Source organism: Homarus americanus, unplaced genomic scaffold (genome assembly GCF_018991925.1).
Source record: "Homarus americanus isolate GMGI-L3 unplaced genomic scaffold, GMGI_Hamer_2.0 scaffold56009, whole genome shotgun sequence".
NCBI classification, from domain to species: Eukaryota; Metazoa; Arthropoda; class Malacostraca; order Decapoda; family Nephropidae; genus Homarus; species Homarus americanus.
Window position 1 is genome coordinate 3609731 of NW_024739542.1, and position 16161 is coordinate 3625891.

General features: G+C 39.8%; 2 protein-coding genes across 11 annotated transcripts in view; one reads left to right on the forward strand and one right to left on the reverse strand.

Moving 5' to 3' along the window:
• The window catches only part of LOC121874870 (kielin/chordin-like protein), an 87061-nt gene extending 84592 nt beyond the window's left edge, over positions 1-2469 (forward strand). For all 9 annotated transcript variants that reach the window (XM_042379171.1, XM_042379168.1, XM_042379170.1 and 6 more), the window contains one exon: positions 941-2469. In XM_042379171.1, the coding sequence (XP_042235105.1) occupies positions 941-1893 (953 nt within the window). In that variant the 3' untranslated portion in view covers positions 1894-2469. The remainder of the gene's footprint in view (positions 1-940) is intronic.
• A 3168-nt stretch (positions 2470-5637) lies between these two features.
• LOC121874872 overlaps positions 5638-16161 on the reverse strand; it is a 70414-nt gene continuing 59890 nt past the window's right edge. The window contains exons 5-7 of one of the 2 annotated variants that reach the window (XM_042379184.1): positions 10524-10751; positions 8678-8837; positions 5638-6526 (exon numbers count right to left, since the gene is read on the reverse strand). In XM_042379184.1, the coding sequence (XP_042235118.1) occupies positions 6509-6526; positions 8678-8837; positions 10524-10751 (406 nt within the window). In that variant the 3' untranslated portion in view covers positions 5638-6508. Of the gene's footprint in view, positions 6527-8677; positions 8865-10523; positions 10752-16161 lie in introns of both variants that reach the window. The other variant, XM_042379183.1, reaches the window with a different exon arrangement.

Below are 16161 nucleotides of genomic sequence, written 5' to 3' on the forward strand. Positions count from 1 at the left end.
TATTGTTAATTTTGCACACACATACATTAATTCAATAAAAACGAATTCAGAAACATTAATTAAAATATATATGAACAGTAAATAAGTGTTGCTTTCATATTCTTATGTAAAGTAATGACGATATGTTTTCACGTGTGCGCATGCGAATTTCCATACGTGATCTCTCTTTTTTTCTTTACTACCATTATCGTTAGCTACTTTTATTGTTCCATTTATTAACATTAAATAACATTACTTAAACAACCATATTAATTTACTACAGCTACAGCCAAGGTCTTATTTTCTTCAGTTTTATATGTAGAACCAGTCAGTCACTGGTTTTGTAATCAACGAAAACAATGCTGTGTCATTTCCGCGTGTGTTTTAATATTCTACGTATTATTAATGAATTGTATTGCTCATTTTGCACACATAAACATTAATTCAATAAAAAAGACATTCAGTAATAAACAATAATGAATCTTTTGTACATAAGAGAAATGACGCTGTTTACACGATTATGCACATCGTCTGCACGTTGGCGGGCCGTTCAAACCTGTCGAAATTCAAGTTTTCGCCCTCAAAATTTTTATTTATTTATTTTTTTTTGTGTTCCAATAAAATACGTTAAGAATTAAAAACTCTCGAAATTTGAGAAGCTACTATACGACATTTAACCCTCCAATATGTCTTCAAAGAGACCATGATGCAGAGAAAGTGGTGCTAGTGCTTCCAAGCATAAGCACAAGTCACTATCTATCCAGGAAAAGGGTGAATTTCCATGGTCCGGCACTTGTCAGGTCCCGAGGTTGCCGGACTAGAGAGGTACAACCTGTTCTTTGTTTTTTGAGATATAAGCTATACAAATTTTTGCACTTACTCATGAAAGGGCTAATTTCTTTTACCCTTTTTAACTCAGCAGTTGAAAAAGTAGTATTTTTTCTTTTCTTTTTCATTTCAGCATGTGCCAAGCCTTCCTGTGCCAGTGGATGTAACACCGTTATGGAGGCTGCATCTGGGTGTTTCACTTGTCTGTGCAGTGATGAAAGCTTCTCATGTCCACCACAAACTTGCCCTGATAATTGCAAAACTGTTCTTGATCTTCAAACGGGTTGTCCCTCTTGTGAATGTTACTGCAAATATGACACTGAAGGGGAGCCTCTATGTCCGATGAACTGCTCTGTTTATGTATTTGTTGATCAAGTCACAGGATGCAAAACATGTGAGTGTAATCCTGATAGCCCTGGCAGTCCATTTTTCCACACTACAGCTGGAGAACATCACCCCTGCCCCAAAGATCATATTGATCATGCATCCTGTCCTCTAAACTGCACAGTTCATTGGGTAATGGATGAGAATTTAGGTTGTGATAAATGTGAATGTGTGTCAGATGACTCCCATAAAGTTTCTCCTCATCTTGGTGAAATTTGTCCTGTGGATCACACTGGCCAGGCCCCTTGTCCCATGGACTGTGCTATTCGAAGGGTGGTGGATAAGGAAACTGGCTGTGAAATGTGTGAATGTGATCCAAATAATCCAGGTCATCCATTTGGTCCTCTCATAATTCCTCCTCCTTCTCTTGTTGATAACTGCCCCACAGACTACACAGGTCATGCCCCTTGTCCCATGGACTGTGCTATTCGAAGGGTGGTGGATAAGGAAACTGGCTGTGAAATGTGTGAATGTGATCCAAATAATCCAGGTCATCCATTTGGTCCTCTCATAATTCCTCCTCCTTCTCTTGTTGATAACTGCCCCACAGACTACACAGGTCATGCCCCTTGTCCCATGGACTGTGCTATTCGAAGGGTGGTGGATAAGGAAACTGGCTGTGAAATGTGTGAATGTGACCCAAATAATCCAGGTCATCCATTTGGTCCTCTCATAATTCCTCCTCCTCCTGGCAATAAATGATCTACAGATTACATGAACCAAGCCCGTTATCCTATGGGCTATACAGCTCATATTGTGGTGAATGAAGAAACAAGCTTCAAAAGGCATGTGTGACCTATACAGTCTGGGTCATTCATTTGGGCCCCACAGTGTCTGTCCCCTTTCAAAGCATAATTAACTTATAAAGTAAAAGACAACAGTCTGCTTGCCTTCTTGCATGATGTGCCTATGTTGTAGTACCTTAGAGTATAGGTTTAACTTTTCAATATGATTGTAATTTTGCAAATGCCCTTCAGGTATCTTCAGATTAGTGTGTGCAATTACAAACCATGTTGCTGTGTAAGTTTTAATTGAGAGGCATTTATATTCATATTATATTGTACACTAGCTAAAACAACTATCTGTGCAGGTGGGGGTCGATATGCTATGAAATCGTACATGTGACTAGTGGCAGCCCTCATATACCAAAATTTATCGTCCATGGTCTTATATTGTTTCCCACAAAGTATGCACAGATAGTTATTTTAGCTACTGTACATTGATATAAAATTAAATGAAGAATCAAGATGAGATGTTTATAGTAAAATTCATGGTAAATCACTTTTTTCTTTACTCCAGTGCTTCATAACTAACCCCAGAGTCTTCAGTGACAACATACATGCAGTCAGTTCTGCTATAACGCGTGTTTTGTCAACGCGAATTGGCTATAACGCGATTGATGAATAGAAGAACAATATTTGTAAAACCTGAATGCTTGTTTGCTGTAACGCGATTCCACTCGAACGTTTTAAGTGTACATGTACAGTACTGTACTGTCGCTTGGCGCGGAGTTATGCAATGTTTACAGTTCACGTTCAATTGATTCATGTGTTTTGTTTGTGAAGTGTTATTTGATAGGGACTCTATAAACTTCATCTTTTTTTGCAAATTTAGCTGTTCCCATAAATACTGTATGAAAAAATAAAATAAAAATAATGTTTCACAGTACGGGCTAATAGCGTTTTACACCCGCGCTCTCTGTTTCCATCACACGATCAGGTGAAACACGTGGGTTGTTTTGAAGCGTCCTCAGTGATTTTTGCTTTCTATTTCTCCAATTTTGTGGTATTAACTGTGAATATGGAAAAGAAGAATATCTCCAAGAAACGTTCTGGTGATCGCATTCCCGGTGGTGATCGTAAAAGAAAGGCTATAACACTTGAAGAGAAGCTCGATGTTATCAACCTCAAAATCACCCTTCTACCCCGTCAAGTTATAGTGTATTGATATTTTTTCAAGGTAAAGTGTTACATTTACTGTATGATTTCATTATTAGATATGAATGTAACATTTATTTAGACTGTGCTATCCTTTGTGTTAGGCTAACTACTAAATTTTTTCGATTTTGAGTAATCTGCACCTAACCCTATTTTCTCCGTAAGCCCTGTTATTTCTATTGCGCGAATTTCTACAACGCGAGGTTTTACAAGAACACAACTATCACATTATAGCAGAACTGACTGTACATACATACATGTGTATGGAGTATATAAATCATAAATGTTTAAAGATATTTTTTCTGTTCTCATGTTTTGGTAAACTTTTTCTTGCTGTGCTTCAGGGCTGTTGAATTAAAGAGCAAAAATAGCCTTTCACTCATTTATTCACTAACTACTGTGACATAGACCACTCAACCATCATTCACAAATTCTCTTGGTTGTCCATACTCCTCATTTTCAGTAAAGTACTTCTGTCATTTCGTCTCCCCATCTCCTCGTTGTTTTTCACCTCTCCCACCTAATCAGTGGTGGACAAAGTACTGCAAAAAGTTATAGGGGTAAAATACTGTTACAACCCTCCTTTCACCGCCTACCCAGCTTCCACCGGTAGTTACCAGGAGCCAGGTTGTGAGGAGCTGCAGAAGGATCTCTGCGAGCTTCAAGAATGGTCGAAGAAATGGCTGCTAAGGTTCAATGTCACAAAGTGTAAGAGATGCACCTGGGACGTACCAACGATAAGGAGGTGCATCATACGTCCCAACGGGATGAAGAAACTGCATTAATTGAAAACTGACTGTGAAAAGGACCTAGGTGTGTATGTTGACAATGAACTGAAGTTCTCGGGCCATTGCGAGAAGGTGAATCAAGCAACTACATTAAATTATTCGGTCTTATTAGAAGGTCGTTCAGATATCTAGACGGTCTGTCCCTCATAACGATCTTCAAGAGTGAGGTGCTTCCCCGTCTGAGTACTGTCACCCTGTCTGGTCCCCGAGGTATGCTAGGGACTGTCAGTTGATTGAAAATGTCCAAAGGAGGTCCACCAGGCTGGTGCCAGCACTTCGGCACCTCAGCTACCCTGAGAGATTAGAACACTTGCAATTGCCTAGCTTATACTACAGATGGGCAAAGGGGGACCCTAATTGAGGTGTATAAACATCTCAAAGGGCACTACTCAGCCGAGTGTCCTTACCTGGAGTTGGAGGACGCTCGCCCCACAAGGGGTCACAGCTTCAGGTTGAAGAAACCACAAGCTCAGAAAATTATCTGGGCAAAATTTTTGGAGTGAGAGAGGTAAACTCTTAAACAATCTGCCAGAGTGTGTGTGATAGCACTGAGTGTGAGCTCATTCACAGCCAGACTTGATCAACACTGGCACAGGTAGAGGTACTACATTCTGGAGCCAATACATGACCTGTACTTGTTAACAATGTGTAACAGAGACATGACTGACAACCCAAGCGGCTAATGAGCTGATCAGTGGCGAAGAGGATTAAGTAAAGTAAGTATATCTTAACACTGTTTATAAGCCAATGATATAGTTCGAATCCAGTTCCACATTTCAGCAGAACTCGTCAGCAATGTGTTTTCTTGTATGTTCTCAGTGATTTTCCCTTTTAAAGATGTCAGGAAAGCTATCAACAAATGAAATGAACAGCAGTAATACATCTCTTTTGCTGTTATAGTGGAGGTGAGAAGGTGCATTGAGGCTGGCGAAAAGGCGACAACCATTGGTAGTTTTAAGGGTACCCGGCATCTTAGGTAGGCTAAGTTAACTGTAGTACTGTAACTATTCAACAATTTTTTTTATTTATTAAATTGTTGCTTATGTACACAGTACTACATTATCAAATTTTACTTATGCAAATATTCAAGTTGTATTGTAAAGTGTGTTCTGATTCAAAGCTGACCGACCTTATTGAAAGTCAAGGTATACCTTAATTGCACTGTATCATCAAACGATGTATAACCTTACGTATATTTTAACTTGTGAGAATGAAAATAGATTTCTGTCGTAACCTCTGATAGCTCACTACAAGTTAATGCTTTATTCTCACGTCTCATTATCTTTTCTTGAGAAATTCACAGACTATCTTAAAAAAAAACGTGGTATACTGGTATACTACCCAAAAGAGAATTATGTTCGTATCACCATTTCTCTTGTGAATTAGAGCTCATATGTGTTGAGAAGTAAACAAAAGGAAGATTCAGAATATGAAACTTAACTGTTGTGTGTGGTAATTGTATGGCAGTGTTGTACAGGATTTCTATAAATTATGTGACCCATTTTTAAACTTAATATCTTCAAAAATATGATAACCAGAACATGCCAGTCTTACTTACGACCAGAGAAAATAACTCGAGTCCTGTGCATCTCTATAATTACTTAAGTCATAAATTTTAAAATGGGTCATATAAAATATGGGCCACCTACATAATGGATGTACTGTATCTTTTAGATGACAATCTCATCATCTTGAGGTAAATGAAAACAAAAACATATGTCTTTAGATCGCAAATTTAATATGTTGTCGACACAGGATATTACAGTATATGACATTATTATATACGTTTTTGTCTAAGGATAACTCCTTTATGCAAGTACAACGTGATATTAATTACAACGAAAAATTATAAAATACAGTAAATCATTCAACAAAGGATATCTGTGCCCAACCTTTTCTTTTCTTTGTTTTTCTGCAGCAAATTGACCTGTGCACTCTGAGTTGTCGAGTCATCATCATAAAATCAGCAACATAAAATAATAAGCTAAGCTATTTTTTTCCCTGGGAGAAACGGGGCGTATAATTATAGTAATGGACATTATCCGTCTTCTGTAGTCTAATTACACTAATTGTTGCTGGGGTGATACAGTAGGCCTACATTTATCTAATTAATTGCGAGGCTAACGTCACTAATTTTCAACGCTTCCACCTCTGTGTTGACGGCAGAGCACTAGATTAGTTTTCAATACTGATATATATGTATATATATATCCTTGAATTTTTGAGGAAATATACAGTAACTTTTTGAGGCAAAAATTAGAAAATCTTTGAGTTACTGCACTTTATTTTACTGCACATATTGTATATGTTAAATTACATACTATATTTTTTTATGACAAAACCTTTGCAATAGCACACATCTCCCCCTCCCCCCCAAGTCTTTACTAGTGGGAGATTAATTGCACACTAGCAATAAAAACTGGTAGTTATGTATTTTATTAAATTAAGGATATATATTTATTTTTATCAAGGCTTTATAAGAATCATGATTAATGAAAATAGCAAGGAGAGAATATATTGGCAAAGAGGTGATACAGCTACAGTATATGAAGACTTGAACCGTCAACCTCAGCTGATATGCAGACGACAAACTCACCGCCTCAACCAGTTCTGAAATAAGAAGGAACAGGTTTTAATATATTTGGTTATGGTTTGTGTTAATCTTTCAAAATATTGATAGCGGTACTTTAGTAATAGTGATATGAGATAACAGTGTAATTATGCTCGTGTTACAGAAGGGCATTGTACCGTGCCCGTGTTTCGTAAGCCCATGCTTAAAAAAAGGTAAACAAAGTTAAAGAAAAATATTTCCAGTATATCTCATAAATAACTTCAAGTTGGAAAAATAAGGCAGCCATTCTTCTGTGTGAAAAAGATTCCATATCTTGTTGATATTTGACACCTCAAATTAACCTGGTACTATTATGAAGCTGGATATAGGAGAACAAATTTGAAGACCCAAGTGATGCCTGACCATTTTCCTGTGTTTAGCTGCTGCCTGACCGCTGCTCCGGCCACCCCGTTACTTGATCTCTCGAATTGATGTTCCAGACCTAGAGTCATGGATCGTGGATTCTTTGGATGGTCCATGTAATGATGCAGTACATGAGGGAGGAGGGCAGAGCATTCATGGATGGACAAGGATGTGAAGCTGGTGGTTGGGCGGTGGTCAGCGGAGCCAGTTATGATTGATAGCAAATTATGTACGTACTCTGGGTTAGCAAGTAATGTAAGTATGTAATAGTTATGTACAGCCTCCCACACTTCCACCTGCTACAGTCAGCATTTTCAAATCTCAATCCTCGTCTCTGAGAGTTGTGAACCACAGGAGTATGAACCTGCATCCAAAGCAGTGACATAAGCAAGTTTGCGGATGACACCAAAATAGGGCGGCAGATTAATTCAGGGCAGGATACAAATGCACTACAGGAGGATCTAAATAAACTGCAGGGGTGGTCTGAAAAATGGCAAATGAAGTTCAACACCAGCAAGTGCAGCGTACTTAATATTGGAAGAACAAATACTGTCAATGTGTACAGCCTTAACAACATCAACCTAGAGAAGTCGACTTGTGAGAGAGACTTAGGGGTACTTGTAAACCCGGACCTACGGCCTAGAAAACAGTGCGTTAATGTTCGAAATAAGGCTAACAGAGTATTGGGTTTTATATCTAGAAGTGTAAGTAATAAGAGTGCAGGGGTCTTATTACAACTATATCTTGCGCTAGTCAAGCCGCACCTCGATTATGCGGTTCAGTTCTGGTGCCCTTATTATAGAATGGATATCAATTCACTAGAGTCGGTGCAGCGAAGAATGACGAAAATGATTCCGGGACTTAGAAACCTTCCATATCAAGATAGGTTAAAGAAACTAAACTTGCATTCCCTAGAAAGACGAAGAGTGCGGGGAGATATGATAGAAGTATTTAAGTGGGTGAAAGGAATCAATAAAGGGGATATAGATAAAGTTCTTATAATATCCGAGCAGGATAGGACTCGGGGCAACGGATTTAAGTTGGATAAGTTTAGGTTTAGGAGGGAGATAGGAAGGAACTGGTTCACAAATAGGGTGGTGGACGAGTGGAACAAGCTTAGCAACTTTGTAGTAAGTGCTGGAACGCTGGAAAGTTTCAAAAGGAGGCTGGATAGATTCACGGATGATAGAGAGTGGTAGTAACTCCAACAAGAGCTGCCATGCACAGGCCAACCGGCCTATTGCAGACTCCTTATGTTCTTATGTTCATTCGCTCCTGACGTCGAGTGGGGGGCCGGGAGCTGGTGTGAGAGGCGGGTGATGGGCTGGTGGGGGGTGAAGAGGTTAACAGTGGAAGTGGGCTAGAGGAATTGTGTGGCTAACAAGACTGGACATTATATTATTTAAAAAGCATATTATAAGTTAACCTGTCGCTTAATACCATGATTCATTCATACTGGCTATGAGTTAATATTTACTCATTTTTGCTTTGTGTAGCCAGTCACCAGAACAAATCCTTACATAAACCATATTCACACCACACTCATTATAATGACCGACAATATTCACATTTTCTGTAACGCTTGTTATGATATGTGTTGCCTTTGCCTGCCCCAATTACAGGGAAAATGGAAATTAATCCACCGATGATGGAATACAGGTGAAGATTTATTAATTAAATTACATGAAGCTTACAAACCTTCAATCTCACGCCAGGATACTCTTGTCTTAGACCAAAACAACCACAGGCAGTAGCGTCGGATCGCTGGCTAACAAAATGGTACTCACAGGAAACGAAGCAAGAGCGAGGTACTTGGGATCCATCTCGTCTTTCCCGGTGTGTTCCTCTCGGAGTATGTGTGGCCTATCTTGTGGAACGGCGTTGTTAGCCACGCCCAGGGGAGGGGAGGCTCCAAGGCGCCCCCGGGAGGGTAGTGAGACGGCACTCCTGATGAAAGGATGTTGTATACTATATCTGATGTTAAAAGATAAACAAAGACAAATAGACAAACAGGGACAAATATGGGGCTTACACAAACACACACACACTCACACACTTGTACAATCCTTGGCCTTAATGAATTATGGTAAAAAATTTGATTGGTATGTTGGTGGGAAGGGAACAGCTGCTGTACTTGGGTTCATACAAAGGAGTGTTAGTTACAAGACTAGCCAGGTTATCCTAAAACTAAATCTTGCGAATGTGAGACCTCACTTGGATTTTGCAATTCAGTTCTGGTCCCCGTACTACAGAATGGATATAGAATCCCTAGAAAGCATTCATTAGAGAATAACAAGACTAATTCCAGGCATTAGGAGCCTTGAGTACAGAGACAGATTAAAGCATCTTAATTTGAACTCCCTCAAGAGACGGACAGTGAGGGGCGATATGATCGATATTTGTTTGGATAAGGAAGAAAGTGATCATACTTTTGGTTGGGTATACTTTCAGCCCATTCACTATCCGTGTGATGGAATTTAGGGAGAAGAGCGGCTGAACGTATTCTCTTCCAGTACATAAGAACATACTGGGCTTATATTTAGGCTTAAATGATCCTGATTGGAAAGCCATAATTTCAAGAATCAGTTAGTGATTAATCTTAATTGAAAGATTTGCAAATAAATATGTGTAATGCTGTGTGTCTTTTATTTTTATAATTAGTTTTTTTTTATAATTTACTGTAGATTTATTTAAATATTTGACACGATTAATGATTTTTTTTATCACTTTTTACTTTCAGTACTCTTGTACCTTATGAATGAGATACTATTTTACTTCTACTTGAGTAACATTTTGCCAATGGAGCAAGTTTTACTTCAGTCACATATTTCGGTACTTTTTACAACTCCTACCACCATTCCTACTACTGCTATTCCTACCACTGTTACCACAATTACCACTCCTACTACTACTACTATTACTACTACTACCATTACTACTCCTAGCACTATTACTCCTACCACTACTACTACTGTACTACCATTACTACTACTTTTTTATTTTTTATAATATGTGGCCTCCAGCCTCCCCCAATAGCCACACCTTTGCCGTCATTTTATTACCTTAAAATTAAATATCCTAATACAAAAGTAGTGTTGTGTTGAGTTATTTAGGCTGTAGATTTATGCGGCATTCAGTGACTGTTGCCTCAAGTCAATATCTGCGACCGTTGTCGGCTTTGGGGTCGAAGGTCTCGTATTCTTGAGGCAAAGGAATGTAGACCTAAGCGAAGAGGACAGTCGATATCTCAACCAGGCTGTAACGTAACTTCTGGGCTGCTGCTTCTGTTCATATAACACCTTGGCCAGTCTGGCGTAGAAGTATCTTACACTTGGTCCCATAACACCAGATGTTGTAAACACCAGAGGAGTGAAGCTGCCTACTACTATTACTACTACCACTTATTTTAAACATGGCCTCCAGCCTCCCCCCAATAGCCACACCTTCGCCGCCATTACTACTACTACAACCAAAACTACTGCCAAAACAACAACTACGACGATTATTACTACTGTACTACTACTGCTACCATTACCACCACCATTACCACCACTACTACTACTACTACTATTCCCACCACCATTACCGCTACCACCACTACTATTACCACCACCACCACCACCATCATCTCACCTCTTATAGCGGGCGTCACTGTAGTCATCATTGAGAACACCATAGTAGAGCACATTGTCTTGGGCCAGGTCTCTCGTATCATCCAGGCTGCCCCTCACACCGCCGATCGCGCCCACACTCTCGAGGTCGTCGTTGGTGCCACTCGCATAGTCTTCTCCCCTCAAATCTAGACCCATATCAGACAGTTGATCCGAGGTTGGTGGTGACTTAACGCGGCCCTCAGGATAGCTGTGTTCAGAAACATATACAGTAACTCTTGTTTCATATAAACTGATAAACCAAAATAATACACATATTAATTTTCTCTAATTTCTCTTACCTTTATCCCCAAGAAAAGGTTAAGAGATGAGGAAATGTTTTCAAGAGTATAGTTTTATTTTATTTATGCCTGGCACCAGACTGTTTCACTGTTTATATTCCAGCAACCCCAATTAGCTGGTCTGGGTTATTCAAGAACAGTCATCGGGTGTACGACGCCATTTACGATGACCTTCTTGCCCTGATCTTGTTTCAGGAATACCACCTTTTCGAAGCTCTGGAGAGATCTCGAAGTTTCGATATTTTGAGTACAGTACTAGCTAATAATTCCCACCAGGAGATTTGTTTTGAGATTCCTTCAAAGCTTCGAAAAGTGCAGAGTTCCATGTGTTAAAGGTGATATTGCTGAAAAAAGATCAGGGCAAGAAGGTCATCATAAATGGCGTCGTACACCCCATAACTGTTCTTGAACTGTCGACATGTGACGTACAGTAAAGTTAGTTATCCAGTTAGATTCTGGGTCATCCAAATGCTTCCCTCTACATACCCTAACTAACTGACCTCTTGAAATTTTAACGTTTTAACCTCATGAATACAATTATATAGTCGGGGAACTTCGTGCGAGTTCCTGTACCCAGTGAGTACTGCCACTTTCAGACTCGCGTGAGTGTAGATTCCAGGCACCGTAGAGTACAGACAGACACATTGAGTAAAAGACGATACGGTAATACCACACTCCATGCTGTCGATGTATTAAGTTTTCATATATTGTGGTGAATATCTTGTCGACTAAAGTTTATGGAGGAGTGTGTGTGTTATAGTAGACGTATCAGCAGCTCACCATGCCTCTTGTCTGGTCACCTTAGTTTAGAAAGGAAACCCAACAACTGAAACGTTCACCGTAAAACATTTCTTTCCTCTCTCTCTCTCTCTCTCTCACAATCACCCTCGCCTCTCCCTCACTTGCTCACCAACAACACAAGTCCCCGTCCCCTTTCTCATTTACCTGTCAGTCCTACTCATCTCCATCCCGACAGTGAGTGTGAGAGGTGCCCTTCCTCGCCTCCCACCTGTCTTGCTACTACTCCGTCGTGTGTCATGCAAAGATGTCCTTGGTGTGGGTCGTGGTAGGGGTGAAGGCCTTCAAGTTTCATTGTGTTGAAGGGGTGTAGGGTGTTGAAGGGTTGTGGGGTGTTGAAGGGGTGTGGGGTGTTGAAGGGGTGTAGGGTGTTGAAGGGGTGTGGTTGTTGATGGGGTGTAGGGTGTTGAAGAGGGGTGGGTGTTGAAAGGGTGTGGTTTTTGAAGGGGTGTGGGTGTTGAAGGGGTGTAGGGTGATGAAGGGGTGTCGGGTGTTGAAGGGGTGTGGGGTGTTGAAAGGCGGTGTGGGTGTTGGAAGTTAAAGAACAATATCTTATTACCCGAAGTAGTGGCAGAAGGAGGGAGAGAGGTTGAAGGCCGTGAACAGTTGAGGATCAATGGGCAATTGGATCAAATGATAGATTATACTGGGAAAGGATTTGATTTTCGGAGGGAAATATCGAGGGTAATGATAAACTCCAAGTGGAATAAGGTACAGCGTGGGTAGTAGGGTACGAAGCGAGAGATAAAGGTTAAGTAAAGAAGAAATTATAGACACTGGAATGAAGGAATAATTAAGGAGATGAGATGCAGAAGGGAAAATATATGTTAAAAATGTACCTTGTGGAAAGAAACTAGAGAAGAAGGGGTTGAAATCACCGAGTGTGAGCTCATTTAAGATCAATGTTGACCAACACTGGCGCAGGTACAGATACATATGGAGCCAAAACATGCCCAGTACTTGCCAACGGTGCGTAACAAACGTGACCGATAGCCTAACTAGAGGATAAAGTAACAGACTAGGGGAGAAAGGAAGAAGGTGTAAAAGGGAAATAGACGAAGAGATATGAGACATGTGATGTGCCTGGGGAGGGTCAGCAGGGTGACGTCTGAAACCTGGAGGGGGAGAGTGGTACAGTATAGGTAGGCTCTTAGGCAAGAGGAACCAGCAGTATTTCACTGCAGACGTTTGTCTTGGTCGTCGTGGCCGGGGCTCCAGCGCTCTCACTGGTGGCTGGCTACATGGGACGCTCTATTATCGTGTCTGCGATGGTAAATGTCACAGTATTTCGTGAATTACCACCGTAGGTGTAACAAAATAAGGATTAAGAAATATATTTTTAAATTTCAATAGTTTGCGCTCACTCCTGAATGTCTGTTAGATTATCACATTAGAAAAAATAAATTACTATGAACGTTGAATAAATAAATGTAATAGTGAGATCAACAGAGAGACATCAGTATCCATCTCCCGGTCATTACCCTCCACGATCCATTAGCAATTAGGCTAAGCACTCTACCAGCCAGTCATCAGGCGACAGTATTTATCACGCAAAGAACGATTTACATCAACACCCAGTACTATATATCCGCCTTAATTAGTACTAGTGTTGTTTAGTGTAGAAACTGACTTTGTGATTGTGTACCGAGACCTTAACTGATGAAACACAGTAGTACAGAATTTAAATAATAATACGCTATAACAAAGAATTACTAAATCAAAATTTAACTAATTGGTGTCTAGTACAAGGACCGACTTCTTATACGTGATCATTGGAGATGATATATTAACCCCTTGTACCTGTACGTATACGGAGGGAGGGTCTCTGTGCTGAATAAAATCGGTGAGAGTTAGCCAAAGTGAAAGCTTGCATAAAATAATTACGAAAACAGCCACGCTGGTATATTATTCTTGAATGAATTAATAAGTAAATAATTATGTTCTGTGGTGTAATTACTACGAAGGACCAAAGGTTGTAAAATATTGAATGTTGAACCATTTTCGCCTCCGTTTCACTCTCATTTTCTATTACTTGGAATACCGCCCTGTTTCTTAATGATACCAGCTATGTGAACACTATGGTAAATTGATGATAGGAAATTTTTTCTAGGTAACAAAATGGCAGACTTATCATCTATCCATATCTGGCAGGTAGTTTCACATTATATACTGAATGTAATATTTATTACACTTACAGAATTATCTTCTACCAATCAAATTTAGTTAGAAGAAAAATTAAAGATATTGTGTTAGTGAACATGGTAAACGAGAGTGAGCCTCAATAGAGGGAGAAGCCTCACTCGCTCACTTCCAAGGCGATTACTCGAGGGAAGTCAGGACTACAGTACTATGAATTAGGTTTGGATACCTTAAGTCAGGTGAGTTTATATTATGATTTATCTACATGATTGTCCCTATACTGTATACTGACTATTACTCGACATCCGTCTCCCATCTTGAAGCAAACACAGACTATTGTACGTACCAGAAGTGTGAAATATCAGTAAGCTAACATAATAGAGGCACAGCGTCTTTATTCACTAGCAGTTTGTAAGAAATATACAATAGAATCAATCAAGTTCTCAAATATCACCCTTAAGTTAGCAGTCAGGCTTGGCGTATAGAAAGTGCATTTCAAGTTATGTCTTATTGATATTTGAGACTACATTTGATTGTCGGTCTCACTAGTATCTTAAACTTTTCTAATAATATTTACTTTGATCCACTAAGATTTACGTGAAGGTGATGTGTGAATCTGTGGTGCATAAGACGATCGTTAGGAAAGTCGTCTTTACATAAAGTATCACTCAACTGTATACTACACCATACACCAAGTTTTGTGCATTTCAATTGTTTTCTTTAGGACCAGTTGAAAGAAAAAGGTTATGATTACAGACAAACAACTTCTGATTACAGACGGCGACACATGTTTTCAAATAATAATAAATTATGCCTCTTGCGCTCAATAGATGGCGAGCTATACGGTCTAAGAAAATATTACACCAAGTTGTTTATACCTGAGCTTTCCCGTCTTTCTTATAGTCTTTGACAACAATATTGATATATAATGATGTAGGCCTATATTAATAACATTTTATCTTGCGCTCCTAAATTGGCTTTTATTTAAACTTTGTACTGAAGAATTGCAGCTTATTTATTTTGCTATTTCACTTGTGTTTCTTCCAAAGTAATTATTTATTCACTCATTTTATAACAAGGTTGTAGTGGATTTCTCCCCCACAAACGCTGTTTGTCGCTGAGTAGCCGACCCCGCGAATTCCCCAGTGTATGCCTCGTGGTCTGGGTCAACCAGCGCCGCCATACATCACGGAGGTCAACTACTAAGCCACGCCTACCCCCGCTATTTAAGACCTGACCTCGTGGTGACCACTCTCAAGATGAAGCGATCTGGTTGAGCCCAGATTCTTTCTACTCCTGCTGTATTTCAGTTTCACCACTTTTCCCTCAACCCCTAATAATCTTCTTTCACCTCTTAACTAAAGACTTCGTACTCGTACTCGACCACTCTCTTCTTCTAGCTACAGCCGCAGCAAGCTACAACACATCCTCCTCCTCCGCTCCTGCCTGGCGGTCCTCGCTCCCGCCGGCGAGCATGGCGACCCACAAGCTGTCCTCCTCTGAGCATCCTCACCAACCAGCTCTCTCTACATCACGCTTGTAACCACGCTGCCACTTCCCGGCACCAAGCTGCATTGTACATCCAATACAACCAATACATCCTGAGTGTGAACCAAACATCTCGTACCCCACAAGGTAAAACGGACCAACCAAACCCATCCTTATGTTACATAACCAATAGGCTAATTAGTCTGATTTTCTTGGTATAAAATAGGTGGTTCTTATTTCTATTTTGTATTATATCTCTGGGCCACAAAATAACGTAAGAAAGAAACATTAAATTATGGAAGCAACGAAATTCACTAAGATTTTACAATGTTTACAAATTTAATGGTTATTGGATATTAGCAATACCGCGATCACTTCACTGTGACTTGAACAACAGCAGACAGCAGTTTAAGCGGCCGCGGTGGAAGCATTTTATCTGGAAAAACGGAAAACCTGTAATACGGACATTGCTGTTGCTAAGGAGGATATGGGCCATTTTCGAAGTAAGGACCATCTTTTCCCACATACAAACGTTCTCGAGAAATAACTAGTTTACATACACAAGAATGTAAAATTCTGCATTTTTAATTGTTATTTTGTGATCAGGGGGTTGGTTTTATGTAAATAGTCGGGACTTTTAAATTAAAGTTATCAGTCATGCTTTTGATTCTATACAAGTTGATAAATTATTACAATTTTATTAGTCTGGATTACCGTAAGTAAAATTTTCTTCCCGTTTCCCGAAAACGTTGAGTTGAAACGCAAACCAGCTTTTTTACCTTCGAGCAGGAAACAATTTTTGACAGCAGACGACAGACCAACCAAACCTACCTTGGTGTGAGGGTATTTTTTCCATTAATTTAGGATTGTGGTTCGTTTGTATAGTCTCCCACC